The 13117-nt window shown below is 34.0% G+C and overlaps 6 protein-coding genes across 6 annotated transcripts; 3 read left to right on the forward strand and 3 right to left on the reverse strand.

Annotated features, from left to right (window-relative positions):
* Positions 1–476: 476 nt before the first annotated feature.
* On the forward strand, positions 477–1010 carry WICANDRAFT_97539 (uncharacterized protein). The gene has a single exon (XM_019186587.1). The coding sequence runs from the start codon at positions 538–540 to the stop codon at positions 769–771; it is 234 nt and encodes a 77-aa protein (XP_019036240.1). The 5' UTR covers positions 477–537; the 3' UTR covers positions 772–1010.
* Positions 1011–1595, forward strand: WICANDRAFT_97540 (uncharacterized protein). The gene has a single exon (XM_019186588.1). The coding sequence runs from the start codon at positions 1096–1098 to the stop codon at positions 1384–1386; it is 291 nt and encodes a 96-aa protein (XP_019036241.1). The 5' UTR covers positions 1011–1095; the 3' UTR covers positions 1387–1595.
* A 2351-nt stretch (positions 1596–3946) lies between these two features.
* IQG1 (Iqg1p) lies at positions 3947–8137 on the forward strand (the record flags this gene model as incomplete). Its single annotated transcript, XM_019180626.1, has 1 exon — positions 3947–8137. A coding segment is annotated over one exon (4191 nt), but the record flags the coding sequence as incomplete, so codon positions are not given.
* A 153-nt stretch (positions 8138–8290) lies between these two features.
* WICANDRAFT_81267 (uncharacterized protein) lies at positions 8291–9550 on the reverse strand (the record flags this gene model as incomplete). Its single annotated transcript, XM_019185204.1, has 1 exon — positions 8291–9550. One exon carries the CDS (start codon positions 9548–9550, stop codon positions 8291–8293), a length of 1260 nt encoding a protein of 419 aa, XP_019036243.1.
* A 247-nt stretch (positions 9551–9797) lies between these two features.
* WICANDRAFT_81268 (uncharacterized protein) lies at positions 9798–11174 on the reverse strand (the record flags this gene model as incomplete). Its single annotated transcript, XM_019185205.1, has 1 exon — positions 9798–11174. The coding sequence occupies one exon, from the start codon at positions 11172–11174 to the stop codon at positions 9798–9800; it is 1377 nt and encodes a 458-aa protein (XP_019036244.1).
* Positions 11175–11344: 170 nt separating this feature from the next.
* SRP68 (signal recognition particle subunit SRP68) lies at positions 11345–12955 on the reverse strand (the record flags this gene model as incomplete). The annotated part of the gene is made up of 1 exon (XM_019183890.1): positions 11345–12955. The coding sequence occupies one exon, from the start codon at positions 12953–12955 to the stop codon at positions 11345–11347; it is 1611 nt and encodes a 536-aa protein (XP_019036245.1).
* Positions 12956–13117: the final 162 nt, after the last annotated feature.

Raw genomic sequence — 13117 nt, forward strand, 5'->3', positions numbered from 1 at the left:
AATAGATTTAAACAACTTAAATGCTACAAAGAAGATAACATTGTTACATTCCATCATATTTCAGGTATCTCAAACTGCTCAGATTTTCTCACCAAGAAATACTCAGGTCCTGAAATTCAAAAGACATTAACCTCCACACCATTCAAGAATCATTTCTTTTTAAATCTATAGGTACTTCACTCATTCTTTCATATTCAATCACAACCAATTGAACACCGGTTAACAAAAGACAACACAATATAGTTCCAAATCAAGTTTCATCATATTTAATATTATTACATTCAATAAATACTCAGAAATGAGGGGGGGAATGTCAGGTATTACATAACCAGAATAACCAATTATGCACAATTCATCAATACTCAACATTTCACATCAACTATAAGAAGAATCAAGAATCCACTAATTGTAACATTATATGTATATTAATAGAACATCGGAATTACCTTATATACACACAGTAGAGGATATTCTGTCAGTTTCCAAAATATTTAGATCTTGAACGCGATGGGTTTAGTAACAACAACAGAGACAACCATGTCAGAGAAAGTAGATATAAATCAACTTCATGATGAATTTAATCAAGAATGTAAACATATTCAATCACTGATAGATACATCATCCACAGAAGGCCATACAGAATTAAAGAAAAAGATCATACAATTGCAGAACAAGATTGAAGAAGTCTCACACTTATTGCCCAGTTATCAACAACTATCATACACTGAAGTGAGTTCCACAACTTTCATATGGATTTTGGATCTAAACTGACACCTGATATAGCAAATACGATCTCTACTAGAGGCCGTTGAAAAGAAGAATGCACCACAAAAGAGATTCAAATTTTCAAGAAAACCTCAACCAAAGAAACCTCTACAAAAAGAACCAGTGAATCTTATACAGGAACAAGAAGAAATTCCAAATGTTGCGGGTGTGAACAGATCAAGTAGGGAAATCGCTGATGAAACAAAAATCTTCTGCAAAGATGTTGAATCTTCAATACTTATTTTCAAAAACCTTGAATCAATAACTTTGAAAAAAATTTCAAACTCAATAATATTAATCGAATCAAAAGGACCTTGCTTCATCTTTGGAATGCAAAATTGTAAAATATTTGTCAAATGTCATCAATTAAGAATCCATGATTCAAACAATAGTGAAATTTTCCCAACTATTGATTCCCAAAATGCTATAATTGAAGGTTGTTCAAACTTGATTTTCAAAAATGAAGATATTCAAGTTAATGATTTTGATTCACCAGGTTCTGTTAGTTCGAATTATACAAAATCTGGAATAGAACAAAAAGATCAAGATTTATATAAACAACTACAAAGTGCTGATAAGCTTCAAGATCTTTTAGCTAATATCACTGCATTTCTTCATTAAATAGCTAAATACACACATAAAAAAATACACTTTTTTCAGCAACTTTTTCCATCTTCATAATAATCATTAATATCTTGGTTAATAAAAAACTAATAACCTTCTCTATATCTAGATGGTCCTCCTCTATATCCTCCTTGGGGTGGATATCTTGGTGGAGGATTATTATTAGGAACGTAGTAACTTGTGCCATTAGCACCACCACCTCCACCGACACTTCTTCTGTCATCATACTGTGGTTGATATGATTGTCCATTTCTTGAATTATTGTATTCAGATCTCACTTCCTCAACCGATCCTCTCATTGGTGGTTCTTGATAATTCCAATGGGGTGATGCTGTTACAACTTCATCTGGTTGATGCTCTTGTTGCTCTTGTCGAAGCTGTTCAATCTGTTGTCTTAATTCTTGCTCTTTTTCTTTGAAATGTTTTTCTGCACTCTTAGCCCGGAGTAATTGATCCTCTAATTCGTTAATTTTACCATCACATTTTTGTGTTGCTAATTTGAAGCTTTGAAGACTAATGGTTTGATAAAGTTCAGGATATGATTTTTGAAACTGTTGTATTGAAGTGAATGGTCTCAAGTTCTTGGCTTCATTTTTGATAGTAGCATCAAGTTGTTGATTTAAATCCTCGATAACTTCGTCTTTTTCCTTCTTTTCTTGTTCTGAAATTTGAAATTCCCTATGTTTTTTCTCCAATTCATCTAGTAATGATTTTCTTAATTCACTTTTCTCTTCCTCAGCAACCTCTCTTGTTTTGCTTTCTATGTTTTTGATATCATCTTGAAGTGATCTGATTTCATCTTCATAACTAATTGATAAAAATGTTCTTTTCAAATCAATTGCAGGTATCTCTAATGCCTCAATTAAAATCTTGTTGGCCAGTGTTTTGGACAATTTGAATAGTGATTCTTTGAAATCACTCAGTTTGTATTGTTGACTCAATTTAGCTTTGAAGTCATTTGCATCTTCACTTGAGCTTAGTAGTGATTCTAATGTGAATTTATGGGCTTGTAATGCAGTATTATAATCTTCACATTCTGTGATTTGATCATAAGTTTGGAAAATGATGGATATGTGATCTTTGAATTCATCAAGTGTTCTTTCGTCATATAATAAGGAAAAAATGGTGTATACAGCAGCTTGATTAGGGTACTCTTGGAAAAAAATGTAATTGTTATAAGCTGAATCGTCATATGAAATTGAGAAAAGTTTTTCAAATCTGAAGAATAAACTTGATATCACAACCATGACATCCTTCAGTTGTTTTTCATCAAAAGAGCGAACAAATGATAATAATAAAACCAAGTTTGTCAAAACTCTTGTGACCCTTTCCCTTTTAGTTTCTGCTCTACCTTTTGGCACCACCTCATAATCATGAACAAAATAGTATGAGGGTTTCAAATAAGCTAAAAATGAATAGAATGCAAAATAGTTGAAATCGAATTCAGCTTCAATCTCAGCAGGTAAATCAGTCAAGGTGTATAGGGAAAAATTTTCATCATCATATTCAAGTGGAGCAGGTATATCAGGATCTTCTTCACCATATGGGGGTAGCGCTTCGCCTGCAATGTTCAACTTTTTTGATGGAGTATATTTTGGAGGAGTAGATATGAAGAATTTGACTAGGTAGTATGAAATCCGTAGTAAATCATCTAGTCTATTGCCTATTTTTGTATAGTATTCATCTGTTTTGAATTGTTCTAGGTACTTTTCAGAGTGATTGAACTCGAAGTTCACCCTTCTGGCTCTGTAGAGGAGACTATCTATATGTGTCTCCATTGTGATGTATTCTTCTTATTGGCTTCGAGTATGAAAATTTCCAGCCAATTATTTCAGAAACCAATTGAGACGGATAACGCCTAATACCAAGAGCCTATTAGCCACCAGCCTAGTCAGTGATCCACTCTTCTATGGAACTGGATGCGGATTCTTTGGCGTTGGATTCCTCTGAACAGGCAAAAGTTTGGTTGACAACGCTTTCCAAATCGAAATCAACAAATTCTCAATGATGACATAATATATTATGTAACATTTGTCAGTTGTTATGGCAACCCCAATAGATTTTTGTTTACTTTTCGATTTTCGTTTCATTTTCAAATTTGACAAACGTCAACAACGACAACAACCAGCTACAACGACAGGATCAAGGCCATAGACTAAGGGAAAGAACGCGTCTATACCATCAAGAGGAGAAGTTTTAGAGGGTGATGTCTACTAGCAATCCTCCATCTCCAAAGAAGCACGTCGCTTCGCGTTATCTGGAGACAATTGGAGGCCCGTTACAGCCTTCAGCAAAGCTCAATACACCATCTAGTCCAAGAACACCAACAAAAATAAGAACTAATAATCTGGAAACAACTCCAGCTGCTTCGGAAAGAGTCTCTCCAGTGAAAAGATTGGTATTTGAAAGGGAAAGTACTGCTAAACAGGATAATCTTCAGAAATCATTTGCTGAGTTAAAATTGGACAGTCCTTCTCCATTGAAAAGAACTACTTTCAAGCCAGTGGCTCCCACAACAACAGCCAATCCTACTTCATACCCTGGAAAGGACAAGAAAGGTTACGATTATTTATGCAGAATTGGGGAAGCTAAAGAATGGATTGAGAAATGTATTAATGAACCTATTCCATCACCAACAGAACTGGCCACTGATGCCCTAAGAGACGGTGTCATTCTTGCAAAACTGACACAAGCTTTTAATCCAGAGATTGTGAGAAGAATCATTCCATCGGGTGCTAAATTACAATTCAAACATACTGAGAACATCAACGTGTTTTTCCATTTCCTGGATTTTGTTAAGATGCCTGATCTATTTCGGTTTGAACTTACAGATCTATACGATAAGAAAAATATTCCAAGGGTGATATTCTGTATCCATGCTTTAAGTTTCATGTTATCTCATGACTCTCAAGCACCTTTGATTGAAAAATTGGATGGTAAATTGAACTTTTCAGATGATGAAATTAAAAAATCAGAACATAGTTTATCCGGGGTCAGTTTACCTAATTTTGATTCAATGAATAAACAATTTGGTCGTGAATTACCAAAGAGTCCATCAAAGCTAACCATCCCTTCTTTGAAAGAAAATATATCCACACCATTGAAATCACCAGCCAAAGTAACCAGCAGATTCACCAATAGTCCATTTTTCGATCAATCAGAAGATACCCAGCAAGTACCACCAAAATTTAGTCTTACAAAGAAACCATCTATCAATGTCGCAAAATATTCAACTCCTGTTGAACCAGTTGATTTGGTTGAACCCGTTGATGATTCATTTGAAAACTCTTTAGTCAATGGTTATAATGTTTCACCATCAAAAAACAAAAGGTTGTCAGAATCCGAATATTTAAGAAATATCATCAAGTTTCAAGCCATTTCAAGAGGTTCCATTTTTAGATATGGTATGTTTGTTGATCGAATCATACTGAAGTCAATGTCCGAAGATATCGTTCAAATGCAATCTTTAGTTAGAAGAGCCATTACAAAGAGACGCTATTTCACTAATACTTCATCTATATCAAACTATGAACCTGAAATTGTTGGTCTTCAATCTGCGATCAGAGCGAAATTACAAAAAGGCAGAATTTACTCTGTTACAAAAGCTCAACCAGACGATAAAACCGTCAACTTGCAAAGTATTTGTCGTGGTAAACTTATCAGAGATCGTTTATTTGATATAAAGATGGCATTGATAAGAAACGAGTACAGGATTATTGATGTTCAAGCTGCTGCAAGAAAAAGAATTGTTTATGATAGAGTTCAAAAGAGTGTCTTGTCAAAAGAACCAATCATCAAATTCCAATCTCAAGCTCGTCGTGTTTTATATTCTAGAAAAATCAAAACTTCAGTGAGTGAAGCTCATTCTGCAGAAGATGTTATTGCTATTTTACAATCTGTCATTCGTGCAAATAGAGTTAGACATGAAGTTGATTTGAAATTCACAGTTCTATCAAATAGTACTCCTCAATTATTGGAATTACAGTCTATTGCTAGGGGTGGTTTCGGAAGAAATAGATTGAATCATATTCTGGATGTTATAGATGAACAAGAACCATATTTGCAAGAATTAGGTGCTTTAATAAAAGGTAAAATTGTCAGAAGGAACGTTGTTGCTGACAAAGCCCAACTATCAAGACTATCTGGATCAATTGTTAATGTTCAATCTATTGTTCGTGGTGTTTTAACTAGATATGGGTTTGATTTATTCTTGGATACGCTAGATATGTATACGGAGGAGACTGTTGGATTACAAGCTTCTATCCGTGGTTACTTGTACAGAAAATCAAAGAATGAAGTCATGGAGTATTACAAGCAACATCTACCAGCAATAATTAAGATTCAAAGTTTCATTAGAGGGAATTATTTGGGTAATGCTTACAAGTCTTTGATCTCGATGGAAAATCCACCATTATCAGTGATTAAGAAATTTGCCTACTTGTTGAATAATAGTGATGTTGATTTCGAGGAAGAAGTTAATTTAACCAGAATTAAAGAAGCCATAAATGAGAAAACTGCATCTAATGAATCTTTGGAAAAACATATCGGTCAACTTGATTTGAAAATTGCCTTGTTACAAAAAAATAAGATTACTTTAGATGAATTGTTGTTGCAAAAAGATACTGTGCTTCCAAATTCTGATCATAACCATTCCACAGTTGATGTATCTTCTTTAAATAGAAAAGCTAAAACAAGAATGGAGTTATATGAGAAGTTTTTTTACTTGTTACAAACCCAACCAGCTTATTTAACAAGATTAATTCAAGGTGATTATCGTGGTGTTGATGTTGCTTTGAAAATTTTCAATAATTTGAGATCTGAGGAATTACCAACTAGAGAAGAATACTTGTTTGTTAGCTTGATTGAATCTACATTAAAGGATTTTATTACCAAATCACATTCAATTGATGATTTACAAAAAACAGACAAGATTGGATGGCAAAGACTACTCAAAACTTTCAATGAAACTCAAAAGAAACCCTTGGTTGATATGTTTGGTGAAATGGTTGAGAACATTATGAGTGATTCTCAGTTAGACATTGAAAGTGATCCCGTGCTTATTTATAGAATAGTCCACAATACCCCTAGATCAATAGCAGTTGATAAAGCAATTGAAGATCCAGATACCAAAGCAACATTCATTACTAATTTGCAACATTTGAGAGAATTTGGCTCACAGATATTCCGTGTTTTGAATGATGATTACGAAAAATTGCCAATTCATATTAGACTTCTTGCAAACATTGCTTATAAGGCCTCAATGAAGAAATACCCAACAAACTTAGAACAAGACCATTTGGCAAATGCTGGTTATGTTATTATTAATGGGTTCGTCAAGTTGATTCTTGAATCACCAGATATCTTCAAAATTTCACCAATTAATGTTTCTCATAATGCAAGAAAGAACTTGAATGGAATTAGTAAATTATTAACTCAATTATTCACAATGAAGCCTTTTGGATCAGATAGTATCTATTTGCAACCTTTGAACAAATTTATCAATTCTTCTGTTGATGGTGTTCGCTCTTTGATCAAAAGTATTATTGATGTTGGTGAGATTGACAGCGTCTATAACATGACAGTCTATGATGATATGACTGCTCATAATAGACCAAAGTTAACACTAAGAATTTCAGATATGTTATCAATTGATGAGCTTATTAGACAAGAAATCAAAACGGTAGCTCCAATGAAGGATGACACATTAAGAGATATTTTACATGAATTGAAATCAAACAATGCAAATGATATATCTAGAATAAGTGGGCTCTATACATTAAGTTTGAATCCATCTAGTATCAGATCATCTACAGAAGAAACAAGAATTAAAGCCCTATTTATGCAAGCCAAAAGATGTGTTCTTTACATGATTCAGGTTCAAGATGACAAGAATGACTTGTATGATTTGTTGAGATCTAAAATTGATGCTATTCATGAAATTAAGTTTAAACAAATCATCAACAATGAAAAGAAGGATATTCAAATGAATCGTGCTAGTGAATATGTTAATGATGGACAAGGTTTCTTGGGTGATTTGAGCAGCATCACATATCACAAGCTGAAACAATTATCATTAGAAAGAATTTTGGAATTAGAGGCAATGGGACGCTTAACGAGAAGAGATTCTTTCCAAATTTTATTGAATGAGATTGCTTATGATATAAAGACTAAACATGATCAAAGAATTTCACGTAAGAAGCAGTTATCAATTGCAGAAAATACATTGATAAGATTAGATGAAAAGGAGAAATTTTTACAAGATCAACTGAATGCGTATAATCATCATATTGATAAATCAATGGAAGAATTACAATCAAGACCAACAAGGACTAAGAGAATAATGCCATTCACTAAACAGTTTTTCTATGAACGTGAGCTTAAAAAATCTGGGAAGTTACCAAAGTTTGGAGCCTATAAATATTCATCAAAGAGACTGTATGAAAAAGGTATTTTAGTTGAACTTCGTGGTTTGGATCAAAATTTGGGATCTTCAGGTACTTCATTCTTTGGCGGGTTTAATTTCCCAAGAATTGACTTCATGTTCAATTGTGATAAACCAGGTGTTTTCACCATTTCCAGTAAGAGTGGTACACTGGCTGTTAATGGATCACTAGCCACGCTTACAATTGATGAACTGCTGGAGTATCAATTTGAAAATAAATCCTCTATTCCTCTATTTGATGGGATGGTGAAATTTGATACAAATTGTTTGATTAATTTCATTTTCAAGAAATTCTACCACTCTAATGAATAATTTATGATTTGTTGCAAGTGTTAGGATCTAAACAGGCTCGAAGGACATTATTAGTGTATTTTAATAAGACAGTTTACGTTAAAAAAACAATATAAATGTATTGAATTTGTGCCCATGAGACAATGTTGTAATCTCTTCTCCTTTATTTTATGGCTGATCCTCATTATTATTTCTGTTGTTAACCACCGCTTCTGCCACAGCACTTAATTCTTCCTGATTGTAATAATTCTCCGAGCCCAGGTTATTGTCATTATCATCAGCATTTTTGTGAATTCTAGTCTTTTCATCATCTTCATCATCATCTCTTCCTTCACCATCATTACCACTCTCAGCAGTATCCCCTTGGTGTTCATCATGAAGAGCTCTATGGCGTGCTTGTTGCATAATCCATTCATCTCTGGAGCTTAGATCAAATAAAGATATGTTTTTGAGTGATTCCATAGCAGCTTTCCTTAGCTCTGATGCCCATGTCTCTTGTTTTGAAGTATCTGATAGTTTTAGCCAATTTTCAGAAGCATTATGTACTTGCTCCATAATCTTTTTGTGAATTTCTTCACCTTGTTTGCCATCTAAAAATTTTGAGTTCAAAAATCCACACAGTAATCTATAAGTCTCTAAAGTTGGAGGGTCGTGTGGCCATTGATTAGGCGAAAGAAAAAATATGACCAATCTTGCGAACGTAGGATGAGGTTCAAGTTCAGGTTTGTTGAACCTTGAAAGAAATTCACGCTCTGCAACGCTTTTAGCTCTAAGGATTCTTTCTCGAACTCTTCTTTTAGCTCTTGACCTTTCTTTAACATCTTCTCTTGCATAATACTTTCTTGATCTCAATCTCCTTCTCTGTTTGATCACTTCAATATCACCTCTTCGTTTAACATCAGCTCTCATACGTGTAATAAGGTCAACAGGATGTGATTCTGTACCTTTTTTCAAATCAAGATGACGTCCCATTGAACCAGCATGAGAGAAAGTTCTTTGGCAAAATGGACACGTCTTTTTAGGATCAGATCCTGGTGGTAATTGTGGGATCCCTGGTATATATTCCTGGTGTTCTTCAGATCCTTCTTCATTGGCATTTTGTGAATCAGCCTCAGCACGAGCTCTTTGAGCTTCCAAAGCAGCTCTTCTATAGGCAGCAGCAATTGATGGGTCAAGATAACCCTGTTGGTTTTCCAAATTTGAAAGATCCACAGCTAGTACATTTGCGACATCAAGGTTTTCTATGTAGTTGTTGATGTTTGAGTTTAGTTGACCATTGTTGTTGTTATTAGTATTGTTGTTGTCTTGGTCATGCCCGTTCGACTGATTTTCATTAGCAGCATCTTTATCAGCATTTGAAGACGAGTTATTTGAGGATGTCTGCTCGTCCGGTCTTTGATCACTTGGTTGGTTTGAGCCTTCCTTCATCTTGTTTTGTCTCTTGATTTCAGTCCTCAAAATGGTGCACTTGACCTGGTTCTGATAGTTATGCCGTTTTTTTTCTCTGTTGTTAAATTCGCGAATCGCGAATGCATTCTGCACTATTGGGAGGACAACTACAGGGAACAGAAGCTCTTTCTTTAGTCGTTAATTAATTCATTAAATGTTGAAACTTGGTATGGTGTGGATCGATATGATATTCATGCTTCTGGCCTGGTCTCCTTTTCTTCGTTACCTAACCCCTGAAAGGAAACATAACAGAACCTTGTGCCCATTCATTGCTTGGATCTTCAGGACCAAAGCTAGCTCTGACAACTGACACTTCAAGCAACTGCTTCACGTTGAGCCATGCAATGTATAGATTGAAAAGGTCCTTCACCAATACCAACAAAACACTCCCCATTAAATTTGCAATATATGTAGCCTCATCCGGAGTTGAAGAATACTTATTACAAAAAGTATTAATTTTGACCACTTTAAGAAGTAATTTACCTAGTTTGGCTCCCAAAATTGGCCATAAAATTGTGGTTAATATGCTCATAAATCTTGATCTTTTGTGGAAAACTGTGCTATAATCTCTTGAGAAAATTGCCTTAGTTTCTGTCCATAAACGTTTACGTATAGCAGCCCTCTCCTCATCTGATGTACCGAAAAGACAGCTATACAATCTCTGGAAAATGTTTTGAGATTTTGAATTTTCTTTTAATGTGATCTTGTCCTGGCTCTCCCTTTCAAAAGTTTCTAGTTCTTCTAAGGACAGTCTATCGGCTAAATAAATTGGCTTCACTAGCTTAGTCCAACTGTAATATAATCTGTTAAATGTCATTGTGTAGAATAAAGAGTATATTCTCTTTAATGGTTCAGAAAATAGTAGGAAAATTTTTGGCCCTGAATTTGAGAAACCTTTAACTAGATTTGGGAAAAAGAATGTAGGATAAACACTAGAAAACAAATCCAAATAGGCATTTTCAGATCTCAAGCCGTATAAAAAGATAGGGAATGAACCTAGTAAAAATAACTGTCTTGAGCCCACTTCTTCATTACTTAAAGCAACATTTATACGACCTGACTTGAAATCAAGTAACTTTGTCAAAACACTTTCAGGAGCAATAGATAGGAACAATTGTAACCCACCAGACACAAATATTCCAACAACTGAGATTGCTAGTGAGCATGCAATAGAAGAACCAACAACGGCCATTAACCCAGTCTTGGTGATTTCCCTAGACACACCCTTAATCAGATTATGTAAACTCAATAATCTCGAAGGTTTGATGTCAATGAATAGATAAACTCCACATTGGGGGCACTTGACTCTAGTCTTCATAATATGGTGTTTTTTGAACGCACCATCTTTTATAACAGCAACCGGCACACCTAGACGGAACCCATCAGCTGGACTAGCCATAGCACCGCCATTATTGTCTAGCTGGGGGTCATCTCTTGCTCTGTACTCAAGATCTGAAGCCCAATCTGTTAAGCATCTAGCATGGGCTCTTAATGAACATTGACACATCTGTACCAACTTTGAAGAGTCTGATGGACGAGCCAAAGGTGGACGCTCATCCCCTGTTCCAAGGCAAATGTAGCAACGATCTTGTCCTTCAGACATTCGGATCCTTTTCTTTGGTTTCGTTATTCTTCGATGATTATTGTTGCATTATTGCCTTTCATTTAACATTTCCTTCCGTCAAAATCTGAAAATTACATAATCATGTGTATAAAATTACATAATCATTTTACATATGAGATTCATTTGAAAAGCTATACAAATTCCAAATTTCAGCGACCAAAAATACCAAAGAAGCCCTTTTTCTTGTTTTCGGTTTGCTCTTGAGAAGCATGTGCTTTTTCTTGAGTTGTTTGTTTTTGGAACTGAGTTTTGGTGTCACTTTTATTATAGGAAATATAGTTGAATGCAACATCAAATAGCACTGGTTTAACAGGTGCAGCTTCAATTTGGAAATTAACAATATTTTTGTAGTCATTTGAAAACTTGTAAACATCATCTGCAACTGATTTATCTTTTGACAAACCTTGTTCAATTTGTGCTAAAACATGACTGTTTTGTTTCAATGTTAAAATGTCTGATTGTAAAGTTTGTAAATCTTTATTACTTATGAATTCAATCTCAACAGTGAATTTAGCATCTTTTAAAGATTCTAGGGATTTAGTGCATAGCAATAATGACTCTTTGTAAGACTTATCATCAAAGTATATTTGGCCAATCATCTTCAATTTCAAGCCTTGATAATATTGTGATAACAATTCCAAATTTTGAAACAACTCATCATCAGAATATACACCTGGTAATTCTTTGATTTCATTGATAGTTGTTATAATAGTATCCAAGATTCTTAAGGATTCCTTTTTATTCCCAGATAATAGAGTTTGATCTCTTCTTAATCTCGTTATTAAAGAACTGTATTTGATATAGGCTAATAAAATTTGATCATCTTGTTCCTCATCATCATTTTGATCAGCTTTAGAAATAAAAGATGAATGATTCTCTAAGGCTTCTTGCCATAGGATCAATGCGTTATCATATGATTCCAAATCATCGAATTTAACGTTTTGAGCTCTTGATAATAATCTTGATGTTGTTTCATCTTTCACTCTAGCAGTATAACTTCTCCAATCGATTTCTTTAATCAATTCAGCTTCTTCATCAGCTTTTAAAAATGAACTGTCTTTAGCATCAATGAATTTAAAAGTTTCCGAGTTTTTAGCAGATTCATTAGCAATAATCTTGGAATATTCATTCAAATCAATTGAGATAGATTTAGAATCTCTATAAGTTGCCAATTTGAAAGGTTCATCTATAGTTTCTTCGATGATATCCTTATACAAGATTTTATTTTCTGCAATGTCACCATGTTTTTCTAAAAATTTCAATCCAATTCTAGCTAAAGAATATGAAGAGATTGCAACTTTCCATTTTTTAGAGACAATAGCTAAATAAGCTTGTAATAGTTCTTTATAAACCAAAATTTCTAATCTTTTGGTTTCATCTGATTCGTTTTGTGAAATTTCAACTAAATTTTGTGAAATTTTTAAACTTTTTCTTAATCTTGTTGATAATAATTTTTGCTTTGATTGTGCATTAGTTGATGAATTCAAATCTAATAATGCTTTGATTTCCAATGCGTATAAATAATCCCTTTCAGCTTCTAAGATGGATAGCAAATAATATTTATTATCACTTGAATAATCATCTGAAGTGATTTTCTTGCTTTTATAATTCTTTGTATCTTTAATTTGAATCTTTAAATAACGCTTCAACTTGTGTATTCTTCTTGTGACTTTGACTCTTTGTTTGCGGAAGTCTTCGGATGTTTGTAGGAAAGCACTATTTCTAGCACCAAAAGTGAGTGCCAATGGACTTTCAGACATGGCGATTGATGATGATGACGATGATTCTTGTCAGCTGATTGAGTTTTCAATCCATTTGAGTATTTTCGCTTTTCTCGACGACGTTTTTTTTTTTTTTCATGATTTTGGAAACACGGTACAAAATGGCAGACGAACACTTTTTTTTCAAACACATCATCATTT

Source organism: Wickerhamomyces anomalus (genome assembly GCF_001661255.1).
Source record: "Wickerhamomyces anomalus NRRL Y-366-8 unplaced genomic scaffold WICANscaffold_7, whole genome shotgun sequence".
NCBI classification, from domain to species: Eukaryota; Fungi; Ascomycota; class Saccharomycetes; order Phaffomycetales; family Wickerhamomycetaceae; genus Hansenula; species Hansenula anomala.